This window comes from Parasteatoda tepidariorum, chromosome 6 (assembly GCF_982258835.1).
Source record: "Parasteatoda tepidariorum strain Cologne lab strain chromosome 6, Ptep-v5.0, whole genome shotgun sequence".
NCBI classification, from domain to species: Eukaryota; Metazoa; Arthropoda; class Arachnida; order Araneae; family Theridiidae; genus Parasteatoda; species Parasteatoda tepidariorum.
The window spans coordinates 114,127,210-114,153,647 of NC_141760.1; the positions used below are offsets into that span (position 1 = coordinate 114,127,210).

General features: G+C 32.5%; 1 protein-coding gene across 1 annotated transcript; it reads right to left on the reverse strand.

Annotated features, from left to right (window-relative positions):
* Positions 1-666: 666 nt before the first annotated feature.
* LOC147808305 (uncharacterized) lies at positions 667-14,484 on the reverse strand. Its single transcript, XM_087166977.1, has 4 exons — positions 12,439-14,484; positions 11,604-11,891; positions 5,342-5,408; positions 667-812 (listed from the first exon to the last, which is right to left on the reverse strand). Exons 1-4 carry the CDS (start codon positions 14,482-14,484, stop codon positions 667-669), a joined length of 2,547 nt encoding a protein of 848 aa, XP_087023103.1.
* Positions 14,485-26,438: the final 11,954 nt, after the last annotated feature.

Genomic DNA, 26,438 nt, shown 5'->3' on the forward strand with positions numbered 1-26,438 from the left:
ATTTATAAGATTTCAAAATATAATAAAGTTTGTAAAGTTAAAGTTTATAAAGTTTGAAAGAAGTTTTTTTTCTACACTAGAATCATCTGCATCTCTTTTTTTTTGGGAGGGATTATTTGATTTAAAGAATTTTTTGTAGTACACTCATTGTAAAGGTGTTCTCGCAATCCAATGTAATTTATTTTTTAAAGCCAATGTAATTTATTTTTATATTTATTTTTATTTGCACTTCAAAATTTAAATATACTGTTATTTAATTCAAAATTTAAACATATTACAAAAGCACTTTTCGGTATGCCGTTATTTTAATTATTTAAATTGTTGAAGTTAAAATTATTAATTGCTTGAAAATTAATTCTCATATTAGCGATTGTTCACACTTTTTTTTTATTATATTTGTTTCAAAATCTTTCGAATTAATCACGCGTGAATTTCGGAATCAAAATTCTCATCAATATTAAAAAGACTCTTAACCAATTCATTCCTTTAGAATTTAGAAAGATTTATTCTAATATTTTTTTCTCTCCTTTTATTAATCTTTAATATTTTCCATATTTTCTCTGCGTTTTTAACTTATGTGCATAGAAATTATATATTGTTAGTTCATACACTCCCATAGAAAATTCATACACACACCATCATTGCAGCAAAAAGGAATATACACAACTATAATAGAATTCCTTGACCAAGATAAGTAAGAATACTCACTACATATTCATCTTCATAGCCTTCTTCATCATCTGGTTCCCCACTGTTTGAATCACAGTCTTTAACTAAGTACTTTAAAGTGTTACTCAATGTTCCAGAACACTCTAATTCGCATAGGCATACATAGTAAACTTTAGGGTCACGCTGTGCACCCCCTAATTGACCTATGATTATTTCCTGTGGTAGGGTACACTATTACCCTGTAATATAATACCTGGTCCAATTTGAATATTATGGGTCAATATTAAGGTCGGACATTGCGCCTTGCGTTAGTTAACCATTGGAATAAACAAATTAATAATAAACTGCACGAAATTTATTCTAATCTTGACAACTTCAAAACAATAGATATTGATCGCAAATCCCAGGTTATTATTAATAGACTGCGCGTTGGTCATTCCCGTTTTACTCACATGCACTTATTAAAATCTGAACCTGCACCTAGTTGTTCTCTATGTCGTGTAAACAATACTATTAAATATATTTTAACAGACTGCGAACGATTCAAACATTTGAGGAATAAACTTTTTGGCAGCTTTTATCCTAATCTTCAATTTTTACTTGGTGACCCTATACATCACAACCTTTTAAAGTTTATTAAAGCTATAGGACTATATCCTCAGCGTTAAAATAATACAGTAATTTAACTTAGATACCGACTTTTAATCTAGTGCCTGGCGCAGCATAGCCACTTCTGGCTGTTGTGCCAATAAAACCCAACCAACCAACCAGCCATTTTCAATAAGAAAACTTGTAATTTCTCAATTGCATCCATAATGGTGATATCAGGCCCTTGAATTTAAAGAATTATATTGCTCATGTGGTTAAAAATATCTACCAGATAAGCCAATTTATACGTAAAATCTTTTTTTTTTCTTTTTGAAATATTCGAAGTGTGGGTTATCTTTTTCTTCTAGTAAAAGTGATACTTCTGACTTCAACATGAAAATTCGTTTCAAAATCTGCCCTCGTGACAGCCAGCGCACTTCCGTGTGGTACAGAAGTACCTCATGTTCTGCGTCCATTTCTTGACACAGTGACTTAAAAGGACAATGATTAAAAGCTCTACTTCTAATAAAATTCACTGTTTTAATAACTATTGATAATACTTCTTTTAAGCTGGTTGGAAGAGTTTTTGTAGCCAGTGCATGTCTATGTAAAAAACAATGAGTAACAAGAGACTCTTTTATATTATCAGCAGGGTAAAACCATTTTTATTGCCAAGCATCGCAGGTGCTCCATCTGTACAAAGTGAATGAATTCGAGATCTCAACCAGTTGCATACTAAAGAGAAATGGAGATGTTTTCAATTCATCGATAGTCTGTTTCAAGATATTGCAAGACTATTCTTGAATGTATCACATAATTTGACAATGGAATAGCCTCAAGTTTATTTTCTCTGTTCCAGTCCACAAACTAATTCAACCATTTCCAGCGCACATGGTTTAATTAACGTCTCTCCAATAATAAGCGGTTTCTTGCTTTTGACAATACGATATGCAACTTTGGGAGATGCCTCAATTAGAGGTTTTTGTGGAATACCAAATCCAAGTTTGGTTAATGTTCAAGATTTCAAAAACTGGGCTGGACAAGGTGTCGAATGTAACGTAGCTTGATAGGGGATGATAAAAATTGCACAACGGACGTCACCAGGGGGTTGCCCCTGATGGTGCAAACTGAAAGCCAGTTAGTGGAGCATGTTAAAAATATGACAGGGATATCAGCGGGCTGTGTGCAATCCGCACTGAATTTGGGGTATCTCGATCACCTAGTTTCAAATATGTATGTATTTTCTCCTTTTAGAAAAAAAAACCAATGTTACTTAAATATTATTGATCCAAACGTTTTAAAAAATAAAAGTAGTCGGCGGACCCCCAAAATATCACCCATGGACCCCTAAGGGGTCAATGAATCACAGTTTAAGAAATCTTCCTATAAAATCAAGATCATCTGCATAAGCAAGAATTTGTGTAGATCTTTGAAAAATAGTGCCGCTTACATTGATTCCTGATGATCTGATTACTTTTTCAAGTGCGATATTAAATAGAAGGCAGGCGAGTGCATCTCCCTGCCTCAGGCCTCTATCAGTGTAGAACGGCTCGGATAGTTCGTTTTGCAACTTAACTCTGCACTTGACTCTTCTGAGTGTTGCCTTTGACAAGTCAATAAGCTTCAGGGGAAAACCAAATTCCTCCATTGTTCTTACAACTTATTTCTTTTGATACTATCGTCGTAGGGACCGAAGGCGTGCGGTATTGGTCCTCGTTAAACTGTTCTAAGTGCTCGACTTCACGTGCAGGCCGACGGGCTACCGAAGCAGGTGTGGCATCCCCTCTGCAGAGGATCAAAATTGTGATGGCATGTTTTCGGATCATCCTCAGGGATGTTTCCTAGACGGTCGCCAATAGCCCATTATGCAGCTGTAGTGCGACGTAAATAAACAACAACTACAACTGGATACTGTCGTTTGCTGCTTTAAAGTCAATAAAAATAATAATAGAAGTTTCAATAGTATACAAAGTATAAGTAATAAATATTTTTTCCTGATATTTTGCTTCATTTGTTATTCAATAGATGTCGCCACAATAGAAAATATTTATATTGCGAAATATAAATTCTTCTTCTTGGACACTACAGCCTATGACAGGCCAATGCCACTCCATTAAGTTTTTACCATCTTGATCTATTTTGTGCCATGCCCTTCCAGTTAGTTATTCCAGCCACCTTAAGGCTTTCGGTTAGGTTATTACAGCTTTCGGTTAGGTTATTTCGGCTTTAGGTTATTCCAGCCACCTTCCAGCCACCTAATCGATGGACCACCTATTTTTCTTGTATTTTCTGGTTTATAAAAAGCTACTTTTTTGGGGGGGATTGGTCTTCAGATCTAAAAAGGTGTCCAAGCCATCGAAATGGCCTTAATAACATGAACTATGTCTAGTTGTTTATACTTTTTATATAACTCATGATTATAAAGGGTACGAGATTTGTTATTCTCATAGATCTGCACCAAAAATTCTTCTAAGTAGCCCTCTCTCAAAAATCAGCAATTTATTCTCTTTTTTATTAAGAGACCACCACTCAATACCATACTGGATCACAGTCCGTAGGAGTGTTTTGAATATGTTAATTTTTGTCTTTTGTTTAAAAAAATTACTAATTTTTAGTTGGCTTTTTAAACCAAAGTAGCACTTGTTTGCCATTGCTAAACGGCTATCGATTTCGGTACTTATGTCAGTTTTGCAGATTACAGTAGTCCTAAGATATTTAAAGGCATCAACAGCTTCAAATCCATTCACATGCAAGGGCAGGCATTGCTTTAGTCGCACCTACAATTTGGTTTTTATTAAACATCTTATTGTGTATCAAAGTCAATGGCTTTGAGGTAGGAGAAAATGCTGTAGTGGGAACTGTTTCCAATTAATAAAATCAGTGATGAATTAAAGCTACGGAATTGGCGTTGTTTCTGAATTTTAAATTTGCTACATTTGGTAAAAATGAGCTTTACAGTGAGTGGTTCCACACAACGGGAAAACTCTGGTGCCTGTATTAGTTTATTTAAATCTTGTTCTAAAACAACTATTAATTTTTCTTGCTTGTCTTTCCTTAATTTGCTAAAATATAGTACTATGCATTTTATTTATCCATGACAATTTTCATCGTATTTTTGATAGGATGACTAAGAATAGTCATCAAATTATTTTACCATGAGATATAAAGAACATAAATCTCTATATTTATCTTTCTCTTTATTATATTTTAGTTCTGTGGGTCCTTAAAGCTTCTTAATATTTTAATGATTCTACATAATCTCTTTTCCATTCAATTTTAATACATTTATTAATATTTTTACCATTACCAAAAACCCATTTTCCCATCTCTACTAATTTGAATCCACCATCTATTATTCTTTTTGAAAATATTTGTGTTTTGTTGTATAAATATTTCATGTATGTATAATCTTGAATATTTATTGTTGATTCTTTATATCATCTTTTACATTGAGTCAGTGACATCCATGAAGTTGATTTACAGTGTTTTTATAAAAATCACCTACTTTATAATATTTTTCATTTAATACTAACTTTTTTAGCCACCATTTAAAGCATAATGAATACTTATATTGTATAGTTTAGATAAATAATCTAAACAAGCTACGGATTTTTTACTGTTTCGATATTTTTGAATAATATCTCCATCAATAGCAATTGTTTCATATTTTCGACATTCACTTCTTAAGCCATTCACAGCCATATATACACCATCCACCTCCCCTTCCAACATAATTTTTTTTTTTTTATGTTACAATTTTTTTTAATAAACTTCTTAATTATATACACACTTTTCTTAAAATATGTACATTTGATCTACAATACTTACAAAAACAAATTTCTGAAATCAAAAAAATATATATTGTTTTTAACCGTTTTATACCCTTTGTTAAACTTTTTTTATATGAAATTGATTGAATCTGCAAATAAATTTATTTCCTTGATAAATGGTAAACATATAATTAACAAGAAATTTAAAAATATTCATAGGATATAGATTTCAACGTAACATTTTTGTGAAAACTATCTTAAGGACACAGGCCTCTGCTCAATGATTTAAATAGATTTTTACTATTTGACATTACTTTTACCAAGAGTTGATTGATTGATGTAAAATTTTGGCACAAGAGCTATGGTTTGGCAATACCGCACCTAAAACATGGTTAAAATTACTTAAAATCAATACAACAAGGTAAAAATAATTACCAAGTGTGAAGGCAATATAGCCTAATAAGGATTTTTCACTAGAAATAATAACTCATTAACAAAGCCGTAGCCGTTATGAGCCAAGACAATGTAGCTCCTAAAAACTGAAGTTTTTTTTTTAACAATCTTGTCAAAATAATCATTGTCAAAGTTCATTTTCATTACTAAATTTTTTTGCCGATTTTTGCATAACTAAATCTATTATACCGTTATTATCATATCTTATAACCAAATTTTCTTCTTAAACTGATTCCTTTCGAAATCAGAAAATGTGTATTTTTCTTGGTAAATTTCTAACCAACAGTAAAAACATGGTTCTTTTTCTGTTGATTAATACAGTTTTTTAATACACTCATACATATTTGATTCTTTTTACGAGCATCACATCATTCTCCTACGTTACTATTACTGTTCTATTATAAACACATATACCTCCTTGTGTTCTTTTTGTTTCCATAAAACATTTATGTTCACGTATTACCCATTCTTTACAATTTAAACATTTAAAGACATTTTAAACATTACATTTTTAACATTTAAATACATATATTTTAAACATTTGTATTTTAAAAATTTTACATACATAACTTTCATTTTTATATAACATATTATGATTATCTATGGACTTTTTACCTTTACATTTTCGAAAACATTTATTGCAAAACACCTACTCTCCTTCAAAATTAGAATTTTCTCCAAAACATCCATCACATAGTAATAAACATTTATGCAGTTTTTTTTTATCGTAACTAATTTGACAATATTCGCAAAAATTTATTTTATTTAGAATCTTTTGATAGTAGTTATAACATCAAAATTATTTAGACTTTTCAATATGTAAATATACCGGCAGGCTTTTGAGTACCACTTTATATTTTTTCATTAAAATTTTCTCTACACACTATATTGCATAATTCATCTAATTTTTCTGCCAATGTTTTTTGTAATTTCATACCGTCCTTGATTGATATCTTTTAAAGAGATTTTTTATAATTCATCACATAACAAATCAGGATTTTGTTTTGAAAGGGCAGTTATAAACATAGCTAAGCATAAATTATCACAATTTTTTATTTAAATAATTCAAAATTGTTCCTTCATTTACTATTTTAGATGCTTACCTCTTTTTCGTCATTCAAATCATATTAATATCAATCGTACATTGAGTGATATTTGATTTTTTGAAAAATTCTGTGTCATTATTTCTTATTTCTAGATAACTTTAGAAAGTTTTTTCTGTGCCATTAATTTTGGGTAAAATAGTTTACCTAATAATAAGTTGTGTATTGAATGTCTACTTTTCTACTAATATTTCCTTCAATTTCTAAATAAATCTGAAAATATTATAATACTGCTTAGATATAATTTTATTAAATTTTTCAGTTACATTGTAATTTTGATGTACTATATATTTCATATATAATGATTGATTTCATAATGCAGAATAAAAAAAATGAAGACTTATTTCTGTTTTACTATAATTATTATTATTCTTTTTAATGTTTCAAATCATTCTTATAGAACTTACCAAAAAAATCAATATTTTTTTAAAAATATTTTCTTTTCCGTATAATTTAATGCATATAAATTTAATAAATCAACTCTAACAGCTTTATGTATGCAATTCTTATGTAATTTGCAACTATTTTAATCCAGTATAATTTTTTTTCACTTCCACTCTTTAGTATTCAATTCTTCAAAAGAAGCCAATTTATACAAATGATGTTCTCCATTTATTATAAAGCATTTTTTTAAACTTATTATTAGTGTTAAACTTATTATTAACACTTACATATTTATCTTTCAAAGAATTCCAAGTTTCATCATATTTTATTTAAGATGTTTTCATATTATTTGGAGTATAATAATAATCACTTATTTCTTTATAAAATATTTATAATTTAAACTCTCTTTAAAGTACACAAAAGCAAAGATTTAAAAAAAAGACCTTTCATCTGTTTCAAATGTAAAATTTAATTTTTTCTTTTTAACATTTTATGTAAAATAATTTTTTAAAAAGTGTTTAAAGTCTTTCATATCATGAAATTATTTTTCTTCTTCTGAATCGCAACTAATTTTTTTTTTTTTAATTTGTTAAAATATTTCCAGATAAAGACTTTTGGTTTATCTGGAAATACATAAAATCTAAATCTTTCAACTGATCAGGCTGATATTCGAAAAAACTTTTTTTCACCACACTTCGCAGTAAAATCTAACCACTTGGTACGATTCTGAACACTAGGTAATATGACATTTTTCATTTGATGAAATTTTTTTAATGAAGGCAGGTATTAAGTCACTGCTTTGTTTTTTTTTATTGCCGTCAATTTTAAATTTTCGTGAACTATTTTTTATTATTAATTACTGTTTTCTAACTATTGTTACTTAATTAGTAGTTATTGGTTCAAGAGCCAGTTGTGACTATATCGCATCTACAACTTGGTTTTTATAAAATATCTATATTGATGTATCAAAACCAATGGCTTTGAAGTAGGAGAATTGAGGTATTGACTATTTTTTATTACTGTTTTATATTAAATTGGCCGGCCAGACGGTCGAGCGGTTAGCGTATCTGACTGCAAAGCCTTTGGCTGCAGGTTCGAATCCCGCTCAGGGCATAGACGTTTCTCTCTGTATGCTGTTCTCTAATGTGTGAATGTGGCCCACCCTATAAAACGGGTATCTGTGGCAGTATGGCGTGGGTAATGTTGCTCTCCTCCGTGAGGTTCACAGGTGCCCATTGAGTAACGTTAAATGAGTCCAGCATTTTTCTAGGCGAAGAACGTAAAAGTTCAGTGTCTGCTATTAGGGAAAAATAATATTGAATTTTATAGTCTACAAATATATTCTTCTTTTTTAATTTAATCGAAATTTCCTATTATTTTTTTAATTATTATTTATGGTACCGATAAAATTCATCCTAGCTTCTCTTTGACATTGTATTTAATATTAAATGATTTAAATTAAGTATCTTTAAGAATAACAATATTTTGTTTTGTCACCAAGTTAAGTAAACAAGCTAGAAAAATCATAATAAAAATAACACCTTAGTTTTAAATTAAAACACCAGATCTAGATGTGCTTTTGGATTAATGGTCCTCTGTAACTATAGAAAACAGACACTTTATACTAAATGAACCAATGTTTATGTGATGATCGTTTGTAATGACCCTCGTTGAACAGCTGTCCCAATTTTGGGTTTCCGACTACTAATGCTCAACTCCTCATTTTGCACCCAATCCAGAAGACAAGGGAATTACTGGATTAAGTATTGGGGAAAATTTGCCTTCATGGAGGACTTTTTAAGTGAACTAACCCGCATTTGCGTTACATTGAGAGGAAAACCACGAGGACTTCCCAGGATTAACCTGACGGCAAGGGGACTCTACCCATCCTTCGTCTATCACTGAGGATATTTCATGTCAGCTTTCAAGTTTCACTGTGGTTGGTGCAAACCGGATGCGGAATTCATATCGAGCAGCCATCGCTAGAATTCGGCCCCGGTTCACCTCATTGGAAGGCGAACGCTCTATCCCCTGAGCCATCATGACATCGATAATTGTTTATGGCCAATATATAATATATTTCTTTAGCACTTTGATTTTCCTAGAGCTCTTTTTAAAGGGGTAGTTGACGGACTGATTTCATGAAATTCGTTATAGATCTCTGCTTTCTATTTCTATCTGCTAATTATTTCTATGAATTGTGAAGACATTTGCTACTTCCTTTATTACGTCTGTACGAAAAATCGATCTATTAGAGAAAATTTGAGTTGATTTTACTATGAAATTGGAGTTTTCATTTCAAGTATTCCAATATGTCTGTTAAACTGAGGAAGTTGAACTTTTTAAGTATTATGATAGTTCAAGAATTGCATTTTTAAATGCTTTCAAACAATTTTGAGAGTATAAGTAAATAATCCAATTCCGATAGTGCTGAGTGAGGATATAATTAAGAGCAAAATAGATTGTAGGACATTCCGAGGAAAAACAATCTGGTCTGTTAGTATCATGTTTGACACAAAAACTGTAAATACAAGTTTTAAATCCTAAGAAAATAAATGATAATCATAATACTTCTTCTAATAAATTACAGGTGAAGTTAGTTCCTTTGTGGAACTTCCAAGGATATTAACGATATGAAATCTTATACTGACTTTCTCACTTTTTTTTATACGAAAGAGTCATTTTTGAATTTTGTTTGACACAAAAAGCTTTACAGATGGGCTACATCACTTTAATTCGAGCTTATGCATCCCCTCTTACGGAGAAAATTGAAGCGTTATTGTAGATAAGGTAATCCAACATATAATATCTAATATCACTAGGTAGCCCATTGGTTATCTATCGATCACTTGTAAAGATTGAAAAATATCTAGGAGGGCCATCTACGTGAATCTGTTACACTTGCTATACTTGCAAGCCAATTGACCAATTATTCCAAATTACCCAAACTTGTGTCTTTCCATGGTCAAGTGCGGGATACTTTCAGTGCATTTTAACATTAAATGTCTTATCCTCAATCATTGAAAAACTAGCTTCACATGTGAAACGGAGCTGGAAATGAATTTTTAAATATAAATGGATTATTCAGTATATCTCTTCTCATAATATGCAAACTTTTCCAAACGCTTTACTGTAGTTTCGATTATGTTATAAATTATTGTAATATAGTGTGCTACATAAAAAAATATAAAATAAAATAATTGATTATTTAGTATTAATGGTGAAAACCATAAATTAAGTACTCTATATTTTAAGTGTCCAAAATGATAGAGGATGCTAAATAATCGATACTAAAATCCCAAAATTACGGACAACACATTTTAATGACGAACAAGAACATACACAAAATACAAACACTACAACCACATTACATTTTATAACAACATTTTAAAACGAACTGAGGAAAAAAGAACATTTGTCCTCTCCAATAGAGACATCTGTTGCATTGCGCATACTGCCGGCCTATGGCGTTTTCAACTAAAATACTACATAATTTACTGCTAAACCCCGCCCCGGCCCTCCCCCAAAGGGGTCATCCAGGTATCAATATAGACAAACAATTAGATTTTAACAGTAAAGACAAACCGGGAAACAATAAAGACAAACCGGGGAACAATAAAGACATCCGGGAAACAATAAAGACAAGCAATCACATATTAACAGTTTGCAAGGGTAAGTACGATCTAAAGCAGATGAAAAGAAGTACTTCACTACATAATAATACAATTTAGAAAGTTCGTAAGTAGTTAGTCGAAGGGGTCTCTTGAATAACAAAACCTTTGTAAAGGTGGTGTGCAAATAAACCACACAACTTTTGAATATGAAAGTATACAACTTTTGAATATGAATGTACACAGCATGTATATGAATTAAAATGGTGAGTTATATAACAATGAAACTGAAAAGTGAAAGTGAGGTCTGCGTGAAAATATTAACAGATGCACAGATGATCTCTACTACAGTAAGTCTTGTTAAACAGCTGTACATACATCCCAGTACGAATCGAAAGAACAAGTGTGAATATATAGTATTCTAACCATACTGATGAAAATGATATACTGTAACAACGTGAAGTTACAGATGAAAAGATGATCCACATAACAAAATTTTAAAGATGTCAGTGTACATTAAAGACAAACAATCAAAAATTTACAGTCTACAGGGATATATGCGATCTAAAACAAATGGAAAGAAGATCTTCGCTACATAAAAATGCAATTTAGAAAGTTTGTAAGTAGTTAGTTCATGTCATAAGGCTAACGCCTACGAAAGTATATCCAGAGAAACCATGTCAACCCCTCTGATATTCATTTGCAATTAAGAAAAGAAAGCATTAAAGGACAGGGGTATTATTCATAAAGTGTTCTTTAATAATTTGTTCAATTCCGTTTTTAATTTTGGGAGCGGCCCAGTGTTTTTCAAGATTTTCAAACGAAAGATTTTTTGGAAAGAAATTTTTTCTAATAGTTGAAAAGTTTGGGTAAACAAGAAGGATGTGATTAAAATCATCGTTAATTAAACATGATTTACACAACACAGATTTCATATGAAATCTAGTTTGGTAAGTACCCTGAGTTCCGTGATTTGTCAAAAATTGATTTAGGTAAAAGTTTGAATAAATACAATTAGGATTAACTTTGGGAATTAGTTCGAGTGTGTAACGAGCTTGGTTTTCAGGGTTGTCCCATCGCTTTTGCCAAGTGATCAAATTTTGTTTATATAATTCGTGTCTAACTGAAGATTTTGAAGGATAATCAATTAAATCTATTTCGTTTTCAGAACAAGCTATTTTTGCTAAATTATCAGCCTCCTCGTTACCCCTGTGCCCAACATGAGCTTTAATCCAGTGAAATTTAACATTTTGTCCATAGTTATCTTTAATCATTTTTGTCAGATAGTCATATTCTTTGATATTATTTAGGGACTGCGAACCAGAAAGGGAATCAGAGTATAAAGCACAATTAAATTAATGTTGTTATTATTTATCCAGTAAATAGAATCCCCCAGAACTCGGCTTTAAATACAGTTGATTGATCGCTCAACCTAAAGCTTGATTAATTGTAGAGTTTAATGGCACAAGATCCAAAAGAGGATATTCTGCGCCAAACAGTACGTTAATACAGCTTAAAATGTAAAATGCTTAGAACATTTTTATTTCTATAAAATACATATAGGTAATAAAACCGTCAATAACGAGACGAATATATTTAAAAGTCACTAAAATCTAATAAAAGGTGTATTTTATATAAGGTAAAACGGTGAATGGATAATAAATAAGAGTGAATAAAATCAGATAAAACCGGCTATATACAATATAAAATACCAATAGCTCGCAGAAATGCGAAATTGTTAGGATGATGGATTTCACCTAATAAATCCTTCATACATAAAATAGTGCTATTAAAAAAGGTAATATGATGTTGGTTAAAACAGGGACAAATAGTTAAAATGTGATGAAGCGTAAGTATAACGCTACAAGTGTCGCATTTGGGAGGAGGTTCTCCAAATAATAGATGAAGATGTGTGAGTCGAGTGTGGCCGATTCTGAGACGAGTAAGCTTTACATCTGCATTATGTCGACGCAATACTGGTATATGATTGAGATCAGATTTTATATTATATAGTTTATTTTGAGTTTGAAGATCCCAATGTTGTTGCCAAAGAGATACGATAATCTGCCGAATATGTAATTTAATATCTGAGTATGGTACAGAAATTGTTAAGGCAGTAGTGGTAGATCGTGCTGCAGAATCAGCCAACTCATTTCCTGGTATACCGACGTGACTCGGTATCCAGCAAAATAAAATATCAAATCTTTTCTTATGAAGGGTGATTAATAAATGATTGATGAAGCATAAAATTGGATGAGTATTACTGCGAAACTTTTCTAACTGCTTCAATACGCTCATACTATCAGAGTATGTAAAATACTTTCGTTCAGAGCGTGATGAAATCAGCCGCAATGCCAAAAGGATGGCAACTGCTTCAGCAATGAAGACAGAACAAATATCTGGGATCCTATAGCTATACGTGTCATCAGCGATTATGACACCACAGCTTACATATCCAACAGATTTTGAACCGTCAGTAAAAATAGGCATATACTCAGAATATTGGTGACGATGAGAACTGAATAGTTGTTGATAAATGATGGGTGCAAAATTTGACTTACTGTAAATCATAAAAGGGGAATAAAACTGATATGGTGCGGTGATCCATGGTGGTATGAGAAGGTGATCTACTGATTGTGTTGGCACGTCACACATGTCAAAAGTTCGTATGAGAGAGCGCACACGAGCATGAAATGGACGGACATATGAAGGTTTAGTGTCATAGAATCGTTCCAAGCTTGATGGAAAGACATCGTGTTTTAGAGGGTGAGATTTGCAGGATTTCACACGATAGTAATATGTTACAGACAATTGCATGCGACGTAAATCGAGAGATGATTGGTGACAAATGACATATAAACTCTCTACTGGTGAGGTGCGGAATGCGCCACTACGCCGTATGATGCACTGTATCCATCTACAAAAATGTATACAAGAGCTTTTAGCAGGTGACAGGCTATGACCATTATGCTCGCACCATTCCACAATTTTATTCACAGTCAACTGAAGTTGACGTTCAATAACGCGCATGTCTGATCCTGAACATGATGCGTTCAGATCGTCAACATACAGTGAACCAAATACGGAAGGTGGCTGCAAGTTCAAGATTTGTGAAACATGAATAATGAATAGTATGACACTTAAAACACTGCCTTGTGGAACTCCTTCTGCCTGAATGAATAGATCAGAAAATGTAGTGCCCAGTTTTATTCGAAAATACCGCTTCGACAGAAAGTTTTTCAAAAAGATGGGTAGGTTTCCATGAAGTCCCATGCTGTAAAGTGTCTTCAAAATTCCATAACGCCATGTCCGAGAGTAAGCCTTCTCGATATCAAAGAAGATAGAGACAAAATGATTACGTCGGACAAAAGCATTGCGAATTCGTGACTCTAGAGCAACAATATTATCAATCGTGGATCTTTCCTTTCGAAAAGCACTTTGGAAGTCTGGTATAAGATGATTTTTTTCGAGGTAGTATACCAAGCGAGAGTTGAACTTCCGTTCAAATGTTTTCCCAAGACAGCTGGTTAACGCTATGGGGTGATAGTTAACAGGATCTTTAGGGTCTTTACCTGGTTTTAAGATGGGTATCACACTTGCTTCACGCCAACCTGACGGGTACGTTTGTTCCGTCCATATTCTATTGAATAGAACGAGGACATTTGACAATGACGTCCGATCTAGGTGACGGAGCATATGATACGTGATACCATCAGGACCGGTGCTTGTATTATGAGACCGATAAAGTGCTCGCTGTAGTTCTATAAAATTAAAATTTCTGTTATAGCGGAAGAGACGGCGTGTATCAAAACTGATGCTATTTCGTTCGGCAATCTGCTTATGGTATTGAAATGCTGTACTGTAGCTCTCAGGACTAGAGACAGCAGCAAATGTCTCCCCAAGCATATTACAGACGTCAACTCAACCTAAAGCAGTAATGATCGAAATAGTTACCAGTTAAATATACGACGAAGGCGCAAACCGACTCTTAAGTCGCCTTCATAAATCAAGCGAGACCGGTCTGTATAAATTTGTATTGTTCATCACTTGGTAAAATGTAATTAAATGGAATAGAAATATAATCGGCTGGATGTTTAAGCGGAAGTTCTTGCTTAAAATTTATATATATATACTTCATAAATTTTATAACTATCATTCTACATGTAACAGACTCAGTTTGTGAATAAGTCTCTTAATTTCACTACTCTCGCATTATTGCCGGGACGTGGAAAGAACATAACTCTTCCCTCCTAAGAGATGGTGCATCCTTTATAATGACTGCCGATTTTGATATTTGGAGATGAGCGTCTTCATTTTCGTCGATGTATAGTCTAAGGACCACTTTTTACGAAATGATTGAGACAACTCTCATTAAGACTTAAATCTTCATCGGTCATTACTGGTTCTGGGATTCTTTTCAAAGAATGACCAACTTGAAAAAATCCTGGAGTAAGGGCATCACCATTGTCGGGATCCTCCGACATTGGCACAAGGGATCGGGAGTTTAAACAGGCCTCTTCTGATAAGGCTATTTCTGATAAATAGGTGTAAAATTCCTAATACGTGAGAAGTTGACTGATCATCCGTTTCATATGAAACTTTATGAACTTAACAGCAGCCTTCCACAACCACCCACCAAAATGGGGGTTGAGGGTGGGTTAAGATGCCTGTCTATACCTTCATTTGTTAGAAATTGGCAAACTGGGGCAGAACTCCACGACTTCAGATCTTCATCTGCACCCAAGACAAAAATTATGTTGGTACCATCAAATGATTTTGATGGTTTATGTTGGTTTCAGCAAGATTCTTGATGGTCCAACATGTGTTGATGGTCACCATCCTACAACAATTTCCATCACGGTTTGTTGGTTTTTGATGGACCAACAAATTCCAACATAGCAAGATGGAAAATGTTGCTCTATTGCTATGATGGTAAACCATCAAGTAATGCTGGATTTTTCATGGACCAACAATAACCATCACATTATGATGGAATATGCTGTATTCCCTTTATGATTGTCAACCAGTATGGTATGTTTACTGTTGATGGACCACCAACAACCATCAAAATATGATGGAAATTGTTGGTTTACATTTCTAATGGTCAACCAACAAGTTATGTATATTATTGTTGGTCCAACAATAACCATTAAAATATGATGGTTGGTTGGTTGGTTGGATTTTATTGGCGCAAGAGCCAGAAATGGCTATACTGCGCCAGGCACTAGGTTAAAATTTGGTCACAAGGTTAAACTACGGTGTTATTTTTTAAAGCAGAGAATAAAGTCCTATGACTTTGATAAATTTTAAAAGATTGTGATGTATAGGGTCACCAAGTAAAGATTGAAGATCAGGGTTAAAACTGCCAAAAAAATTTTTTCTCAAGTATTTGAATCGTCTGCAGTCAGTAAAAATATGCTTAATGGTGATAACAACTTGACAGAATGAACAAACAGGTGCAGGTTCGTTTTTCAATAAGTGCATATGGGTATATCGTGAGTGGCCAATGCGTAGCCTGTTTATTAAAACATGAGTTTTACGGTCAATGGGCATTATTTTATTGTTATCAATAGAAGGGAAAATTCCATGTAATTTATTATCATTTTGTGTATTCCAGTGTTCTTTCCAGGCTTGATAAACTGATAATTTACAAATTCGCTTGATGTCCAATGGTGCTAAAACATTCCTGCTTATGTTATGAGTACTTTTTGCAACTACATCAGCACATTCATTCCCGTGTATGCCAACATGGGATGGTATCCAACAAAAATAAATATTGAAACCTCTGTCATATAGTCGAGCGATGTATTTTTGGATTTTGAGTATGATTGGGTTTAGACCGATGTCTGGAATACTTGCTATAAAACTACGTGAGTCAGTATATATTATCCACTTTAGATAAGTTTGGTCAAAAATATAGTTAAGGGCTAGTAAAATAGCATAACATTCGGCAGTAAAGACTGACGAATCAGGAAGCAGTTGCTCAGATAGAGTAGAATTTTCGGTAACAACACCACAACCAACATGATTATCGTGTTTTGATCCGTCAGTAAAAATTGGTTTAAAATCAATATATTTATGTCGATGTTCATAAAATTTTTGAGTGAAAACACTTGAGCTAGTGTCAGATTTTTTAAAATTATTAAAAACGTCTAACACGCATACTGAAACATCAATCCACGGAGGGATGATGCCTGTGTTAGTAAAAACCTCAATATCTAAAATGTTAAAATCATTTAAAATATTGGTGATTCTAATCCCAAACGAAGGTATATAAGATGGACGCGAGGAGAAGTGAGTGGTGTATTGTGGATGAACGACACATGAGTATAGTGGATGAAGTGACTTCGATTTAATTTTAAAATAATAATCCAATGACAGTTTAGAGCGACGGAAATGAAGAGAGGGTTCCGAACATAACACATACAGACTTTCAACTGGTGAAGTCCTAAATGCACCTGATGATATTCTCAATCCTTGATGATGGATAGTGTCGAGGTATTTTAAAACGGATTGACGAGCCGAAGAGTATATGGGAATACCATAATCTAGTTTGGAACGTATAACTGCCCTATATATTTTTAACATTGAATCCATATCAGCTCCCCATGAACAGTTAGCGAGGACTTTAAGAATGTTTAATGATTGAGAGCATTTTCTCCTAATGTAATTTATATGAGGTTTAAAAGTTAGTTTAGAGTCAAAAATCATTCCCAGGAATTTTGTTTCTTCAACAACAGAAATAGCGTTATTATTTAAAATAATTTCAGGATGAGGATGAAGACCACGTCGTCGACAAAAATGAACACAATGAGTTTTTTGAGGTGAGAAAGTAAAACCATTTTCATTTGCCCACTTTAAAATTTTATTTACAGCTAATTGCATTTGTCGCTCAATTAGTGTCATATTAGTGGATCGGCATGAAATCCGAAAGTCATCCACAAATAATTCACCATATACTGTTACAGGAAGTTGAGTTAAAATGTTGTTTATTTTCAATATGAAAAGCGTTACACTTAAAACACTTCCCTGAGGAACACCTTGTTCCTGAGGGAAAATATCAGATAAAATGGAATTAATTTTGACCTGAAAAGTTCTATTGGATAAAAAGTTTTTAATAAAATAAAACATATTACCACCTATTCCACAGTTTATAAGGTCCTTAAGTATACCATAGCGCCAAGTTCTATCGTATGCCTTTTCCATATCAAAGAAAATTGAAACTAAATGCTGATTTTTTAAGAATGCGTGACGAATGTCAGTTTCGAGTTTTAGCAGATTATCTACGGTGCTCCGCCCTCTGCGGAATCCACTTTGGTATTGGGAAAGGTGATTTTCGGTTTCAAGTAAATGCATAAGGCGCCGATTTACCATTTTTTCAAAGAGCTTGCAGAGGCAGCTGGTTAAAGCGATGGGTCTGTAGCTTGTGGTTTCTTCTGGATTCTTTCCTGGTTTGAGAATGGGTATTACGTAAGCTGTAGACCAGTTTTTAGGAAAAATTCTTTCTGTCCAGATTCGGTTGTATATTATTAAGAGAAGACTTAAGGTTTTATAAGGCAGGTTTTGAATCATAGAATAGTGAATTTCATCAGGACCAGGAGTTGTAGAGTGGGTATTTTTTAAAACATATTGAAGTTCGTTAAGAGTAAAAGGTTTATTATATTCGCTGTTTGTGTTCTTTGGCGTCAGTTTAATCTTCTCACTATTTCTTTTTATCGTGGCAAATGGTTGTTTGTAAGCAGAGTCGCTTGAAACTTTAGCAAAAGCATCGGCTAGTGCATTTGCTATATCGTGAATATGAGATATAAGTGAATTATTACATCTGAGGATAGGAATATTATTTGCCGTGTATTTACCAGATATTGCTTTTATTTTATGCCAGATAATGTTTGACGGTGTGTTATATTTGATTGATGTAACATAATTTTTCCAAGATGTTTTTTGGGCATTACGTCGAATTCTGCGTGCCACGGAGCGAGCTTTTTTGAATGCAATTAGGTTATCTGCTGTTGGGTGCTTACGGAAAACTCCCCATCGCTGTTTTTGCTCTTTCTGTGCTTGATTACACTCCTGGTTCCACCACGGTTTCGGTTGTTTTGGTAATTTCGTTGATGTCATTTTTGTACTGTGTTTGGCTGCTTCAAGTATTTTATCTGTAAAATGCTCAACTACAAGATCTATATTATTTTGATTTATAAGATTTTCTTCCAGTTTTATGCTAGAGGTAAATTTAGTCCAATTTGTTGTATTCATTTTGAGTCGCGGGGTTTTGGAATGCTGATAATTATTTGTGCCTGTATGAGTGAGTATTAATGGGAAATGATCACTATTGAAGAGATTATTATATACGTGAAATGACCAGTATGGATACTGAGATGAACTGCAAATCGCTAGATCTATGGCATGAAATGTTTTTGAGGGGATGTGGAAATGAGTACTTTCTCCTGTGTTTAAAAGGCATAAAATATGGTCATCGATAAGTTTTTCAATCATAAGTCCTCTATTATTTGAATCAGGACTTCCCCACATAGGGCTATGGCCATTGAAATCACCGGTTATTATGAAAGGTTGAGGAAGTTGTGTGAGTAAATTGTCTAAATCTAATTGGCTCAGATTATCATGAGGAGGAAGATAAATACAACAAACAGTGAGAAGAAATTGAAGAGATATTTGAACAGCGACTGCTTGTAAGTTAGTGTTAAGTGATACTATACGAGTTGGATACAGAGTGGAAGTCATAATCATGACTCCACCACAAGCTTTATTTCTGTCAATGTTATCTTTTCTAACTGAATTATAACCGCGAAGTTTAGCATTTTGGTTAGGTTTCAATGAGGTTTCTTGGAGACAAATGCAACATGGAGAAAATTTATTCACAATATCAATGATGTCAGGTTTTGTAACATTATAGCTTCTGCAATTCCAAGATATTATTTTCGTCATTATTACCTTCGAATTTTGAGTTTAGTATTTTTCGGACACAGATTTTGTGGAGTCTCCATCCCATCTTCAGTTTGCATCTGAGAATTAGGCTGCTCGTCGTCCTTACCTTCATCTGTGCTCATTGCATCAGATTCTTGTTCAGAATGTTGTTCTTTACTTTTTAAATGCTTTAACCTGTTTTTGTTAAATTTGTTTTGTCTACTTTTAGGCAAATACTTTTGTTTACTTACTATTGGGGATTGAGTTAGTTTTTGTTGTAATTTGTTTATCAACTCTGGGGTTAACTTCAAGTACTTTTGATTTTCAGAATTGTTTTGTACCTGTGTTGAAGAAGGGATAACGGATTTTTCAGGATTTTGTGTTTGTTGAGATTGAGAGAAAGTTGTTTTTGATGAGCTTGCTGTTTGCCTGGGAGTTATTGTTTTAAGTTTGGTATTTTGTGTTTCTGTGATATCATATTGACTGCCCACTGATTTTGTATGTTTCGCATTAGAGACTGAGTTCATAACTGCTGCAGCATACGAAACATTAGGACGGGGTTGCGAATTCCGGAATTTAGTTTTAGCTTCAAAGTAGGAGAGATTTTGAGTTACTTTTATAGTTAAGATCTCTTTCTCTTGTTTCCATTTTAAGCATTGTCTTGAATTTGCAGAATGATTTTCATTGCAGTTAACACATTTTTCAGGAGATGTACAGGACTTAAAGGAGTGTCCGGTTTGACCACAGCGTGAACAGGTTTCTTTACCTCTACAGTTGTTGGTGGAGTGACCAAACTTTTGGCATTTAAAGCAGCGTAGGGGATTCGGAATATATGGACGGACTTTGCAATTTTGATATCCAGCTTTAATGTCAACAGGTAGATCAGCAGTATTGAAAGTCAAAACTATATGTTGGGTTGTGAAGATATCTGAACCCTTTTTGATAGTGATGTGGTGCGCATCTATAACGCCTTGATTAGAGAGACCTTCTTTTATTTCTGAGATGGGTAGAGATTGCAGAGTTTTATCTGAAATGACGCCTTTAGATGTATTCAAAGTGTTGTGTGGTGTTATTGTAATATTAACGTTCCCAATTTGTTTCATTTTTAATAGTGCAGTTGTTTGTTTAGCAGAACTTGTTTCGACTAATAAGTCTCCTGATGGCATTTGTTTAACGCTTCTTGGATTTCCAACGTGAGTCTCAAGAGATTTCTGAACTAAAAATGGTGATATAGATGACAGTTTCTTTTCACTAGAGCTAAGTATCAGAAATTTTGCATTTGAGAGATCATAATTTGGACAGTTTGACAAGACAAAACTAGGTGAGGAGGTTGTCCCGCTTTTGTTTCGGTGAGCGGAACTGAACACCTGTTCATTTTCAGCCATATAAAGATAAATAAACTTCCACTATCAGCGGCACCACCCACCACGGAGTCCAACATAGGGGATGCAAGTAATCAATAATGAATATGTTACTTAGACACCGATGCTAACCAATAGCTATACGCCCGAGAGTCACCCCTGAAACAGCCTCCACCCTTAACGAGGTGCCCAGCAAGTGACCCCGGACTTGACCCTAGCCAACAGATGACGTTTGTGACAAGCCGATTGATGCATACGGGTCACTATGCACCTCCCGTTTACCTGAAGCAGGGGCCAAAGTAGTGTGTTGGGGTACCAAGATGCCCCTCAACTACCAGGATCCCCTTTTCCAGGGACACGGGTCTCCACGCACGGCGAACACGCGGGTGGTTTCTTTCCATCAGAGTCCGTTATAACACGGGGCTAAGACGAAAAGCCCTTACCAGTATATTGGCAACCACAAAAAAAAGGTTAAAATTTAAGGAATATAATGCAGGTAATGAAGTGAAACAAAATTAATAGATATTCATATAAACGCAACGGAAATAAGGGATAATCAAAGGTATAAAAACTCATATATATTTGCTCACTAGGTCAATGTAATAAATAATGAAAGCCAGAAACTCAAAACAGGACCGTCGCAGGAGAGAAGCAGAAAAAAATGCTCAGGTCCAGCTCGGGGCCCCGGGTGCGCCATGCCCGTCACACTAGAGTGTGCCCCTGGGGGGTAAAATATGATGGAAATTGTTGTTTTACAATTATGATGGAGGACCAGCAAGTAATATTTATTATTGTTGGACCAACAGTAACCATCAAAATAGAATGGGAGATGTTGTATGGCTATTATGTTGGTCAAACAACAAGGTATGCTTTTAAGAGCCAATAAGACGGAAAATGTTGTTTTACAATTATGGTAGTCAGCAATCTGGGAATGCTTATATATATATATATCATCGCTTATCAGAACATTTAATTTCAGAAAAACTTCTTTATGCTCTATGTGAGAATTAAAATGTGTTTCTAATATTTTAAATTTTTAGTTGGATAAAATTGTAATGACACATAAGTTTGTTTTTTTTAACATTTACTAAAAATGTATTTTACTTACAATTTTTTGAAACTTATTTTCGTTTGCTGGTGTTTCATTTGGTAAAATTTTGTTAATTACAAAAAAGAGATTAAATTATAAACTGAACATATAATGAAATTATTAATGGAAATGTGAATGCATAGTGTAGATAGATATTGGTTGTTCATTATATATTCATACATAATAATTATTCAAATTTCGTGAGTATTTTTGCATGTGCAGTAAAATCTTAAAATATATACTTATAGATCAGACTGTTTAACATTTATTGCCTCTTTTCATTCATTTCAAGAGAAAAAAAGTATAATAAAGATACAAGTTGAGAATCTTTTGAACATTGTGGGATATATAGCGAATTTAAACATTAAAAAATACAAAATTTTATTTCTTGAATGTATATTTATAATTTAATATTCATCATACAACATTATGCTTGACATTTTACAAAGCAACTTTCAATGACTTTATCATGATACACATAGAAGGCAGAAAAACGACTGAAGTAATTTTTAGAACCTTTCCTTTTAATAATCCATTTGGTAATAAACAATATTTTTTACAGTACATTCTAGATTTTCAAATTCATGACTTTCCATGATTAATTACAAGAGTTTTTCATGACTAAACGAAGTTACTATTTTCTCCGACAAAAATACAACAATAAATTTAAAAAAGTATTATAATAACATTAACATTCATTGAAATGATAGGTATAACCAAAACTGTTATACTCTGCATCTTCATATTTATAGATTTTAAATTTAAAAAATAGAGTAAAGAAAGAGTTGAAGTAATAAATAGCTGAAAGAAATATAAAAACAAATATTTTCTTGTTTTTCTGCAAAACTACATTCTAAAGATACTTTTCTTGTTCATCAGAAAGGAAAGAAATATTCCTGATTTTTCTGCTCTCATTTCGAAATAAAAACAATTCGCCAATGACTGGCTTGCTTCAGCTAGAATTTTAAATTTATAAAATAACAAAAATAAATAATAACAGAAATTCTGAAATCACAGAAGCTTAAAAGATAATTGCTCTAGAAATTTTTTTGAAAGAACACCATAATTTTTTTAAGAACAGGGTAAAAACATTTTATATTTTAATAAAATATGATTGCGAATGGGGATTTTATTACAAATTCAGATATTCTGAATACCATGATACTGGAGAGGAGGGTGAATTCCATTTTAAAAATTAGATTTTTAGGCGACTTAAATCCATGACTTTTCATGATTTATTTTTTAAAAAAAATAGTTGAAATCATGACATTTCATGGCAAATTTTGTTCGTTACTGAAATTCATGACTTTCCAGATGCGCGGATATCCCTATATTAAAAACTTACCAATCTTTTGGTTTTTTTCATAAAATGACCCACTTCTCCTTAGGCAAAATTTGGTTTTTCAGGAAGGAAAAAAAAAGAAAATTATGGGCAGGGTTTTTATTAAAAACTCTGGGTTTTGCAAATCTTGGTGTATACCTTTATTACTTTTATGCTGATCAGCCATCAAGTTCATGATAGAATAATACCATCTATCATCATACAATGGTTGATGTTTTACTTCTATCCTGGTCAGCCATCAAGTGACATTAGTTATTGATTGACCAATACTATTCATTATCTTATGATGGATAATAAAAATATTATTTTTAACAGGCAATGGACCAATTGGCATAGCACTCTTACTAATCTACATTTAAAGTCATTACAATCTTCACAAACCATTTTATTTCAAGAATGTTAGATGCACATAATATAAAACTATATTTTGATTTTTCATGTTGCAAACCTATATATATATATTGACTAAATTATTATTAAACTAAAGATTTTAAAATTTAAATTTGCTATTCAAAATTTTTCACATAAAAATAAAGAAGTTTTGCATTATAAGGATAATTACTGAGGCCAAATTTATGATTTTACAAGTGGAACATATATAGTAGAAAAGGCAACAAAAGTTTTATATTTACCACATTTCCAAGCCATTTGGTTTGAAGTAAAAAATCATAATGTGAAAACTATATCTCAAATAAATGTATTAACTATTTTGAAGAGAAAGCTATGGAAAAATGTATAAGCTAATTAACAGAAAACGTAATGGAAATATTTCCTAAATATTAAATAAAAAAATTATATAAATTTTAAGAATGATGATGGAACATAAAATAGATTAAAAATAGACTTTTATACACTTAAGTGATACATTCAAAATTATGGACCACTTTTGTCAAAATAAAATTTTCACCAGTGTAAAACATTTTCCACAGATGAAGAATTGTCCTTGCAACATATTGCACAACTTGTGGGCAGCATTTTTTAAGCATTTGTTTTGATTTTAGTTCATTATTGAGAAGGTATCGCTTTGGCTTGCAATGCCAGTCGGACCAGTGCTGAACTTTCTTGCATTTGCCCCCCTTCATAAAGAAACATAGATCGGATCCAGAAGGGTCCCCAGCATATATGGCAACGTTACTTTTAAAAAGTAACGAGTAAAAGTACAAGTATTTTTAAAAAAAGTAACGAGTAAAAAGTAAAAAGTTCTTATTTTAAAAAGTAACGAGTAAAAAGTACAAGTAAAAGTACAAGTACTAAACAAAAAAAGTAACGATTTAAAAGTACATTTCTAGGAAATCGAACGTAAATTTTATTGAATAATATTCTTATGTTCTCTAATGTTTTTGCAAAATTGTTGTTATTTATTTAATTATTTTTAATTTTGAAAGTTATGGACATTTATTTATTTTTAAATTTGGAAGAATAGCATAATATAATTTTATAATATAATCGTATAATATAATTTTTATATCAAACTTTTTATGGATTTGCACGAAAAATAAATTTTATCTATTTATTTTAATTTTTAGTTTATTTTTATTTATTTAAATTACCATTGATTTAAAATTGTTTTACTTTATAGAAACGCGTTTTAAAAGCACAAACATAAACAAATCAAACATGGGGTTTCAGAAAGCTTTGTGATCTTTGAGCTAGTAAAAAATAATTGAATGTGCAGTATAAGTTGAAACAGAGCAGTCTACAATTTTATTTGTAACAATGGCTAATGCTGAAGTCATGCAAGAAAATCATTTTCCGAACATTTCTGCCTAACGGAATAATTAAAATTTGTAAACGAATTTTAGTATCAGCGGCTAAATTAATACCTTCGAGTTTTCAAGAGTTAAAATAGTAATTATAATAGCTTTCAGTAGCACAAATAGTTCTAAAGTTCTTAGAAATTTGACTGGGCATTGTTTGACAAGGTCGGGCATAAACATAATTTTAGTAAAAAATGTACTAGGTAAAAATGTATTTAGTAAAAAATGTATTAAGACAAAAATTGTATTATTAGTGAGTTCAAACAGAAAATTGAGAAACGTAATAACAAAATCCAAAATTTTTTATTTAAAATGTATTAAAAAAATGCATAAAACTCGAAAATGAATGAAAATAACTTGCTAATTAATATTTTTATTCATTTTGCAAAATAATTGCATTTCTAAAGCATTTTTTTTTCTTCAGAAAGCTTACCGAGTTTTAGAAAAAAGTAACGATTTCATTCGACATTTCCGTTACAAATACTTGTACTTTTTTCCTAAAAATGTAACGAAAGTACAAGTAAAAGTACTAAATTTAAAAAGTAACGAAGTACAAGTAAAAGTACGTACTTTTTACTTGTACCGGCGGTACAAGTAACGAAAGTAAAAGTACTGCCATATATGGTCCCCAGTCTAACACACTTTTGGTCAAATGCAAAAGTGAATGAACATTAAAAGCACTCTCTCCATACAAATCTTGCACCCCAGCAACAAATTTTATTAAATGCTCATCCACTTTCTGCAAATCTTGAACATTTATAGATTCTTGTAAAAGCAAGAACACCGATCCAATTAAATGACTTATGTTGTCAACATATTCTGAGGGTAATACATCCCTGACAACTGGAATGCAGACATATAAGAGAAAGTTTCTCCATTCGTTTGCTTTGTAAGATTTTCTCTCGAACATCAAGCGTGGGACACGTCCAACACATTGAGGCATTACTACATTGGATAATTTCGCATTCATAGCTTTTATACACCTGGAATTACCAATGTAGTAATCTTTATCTTTGTTGGTTGTGTCCAACCATAAAGATACTATTCTTTTATAAACGCCCAAAAAAACACTGTGCATTGTATCAGGCGAAAAGCCTTGAACAACGTTGAAGTGGGGTATCTCTGCAAGGGGTGATCTACCTTTAATACCCAACTGGTATCTGCCAGATTTTATTGCTTCTGTGGCAAGCTTTGCTGTTTCTTCTTCATTTCTATCTTCAAAGAAAATTACATCATTTCGAATACTATATTTTATTGTTCCATCCACATTGAAGCCTGGATGGAGGCACCACGAACAACCATAAAACCCATTAAATTGGATGCTATTTTGCAAACAAGGCCGAGTTACTGAGTCCGAGCACCAACAAGCCGGAATCACCTTCACATTT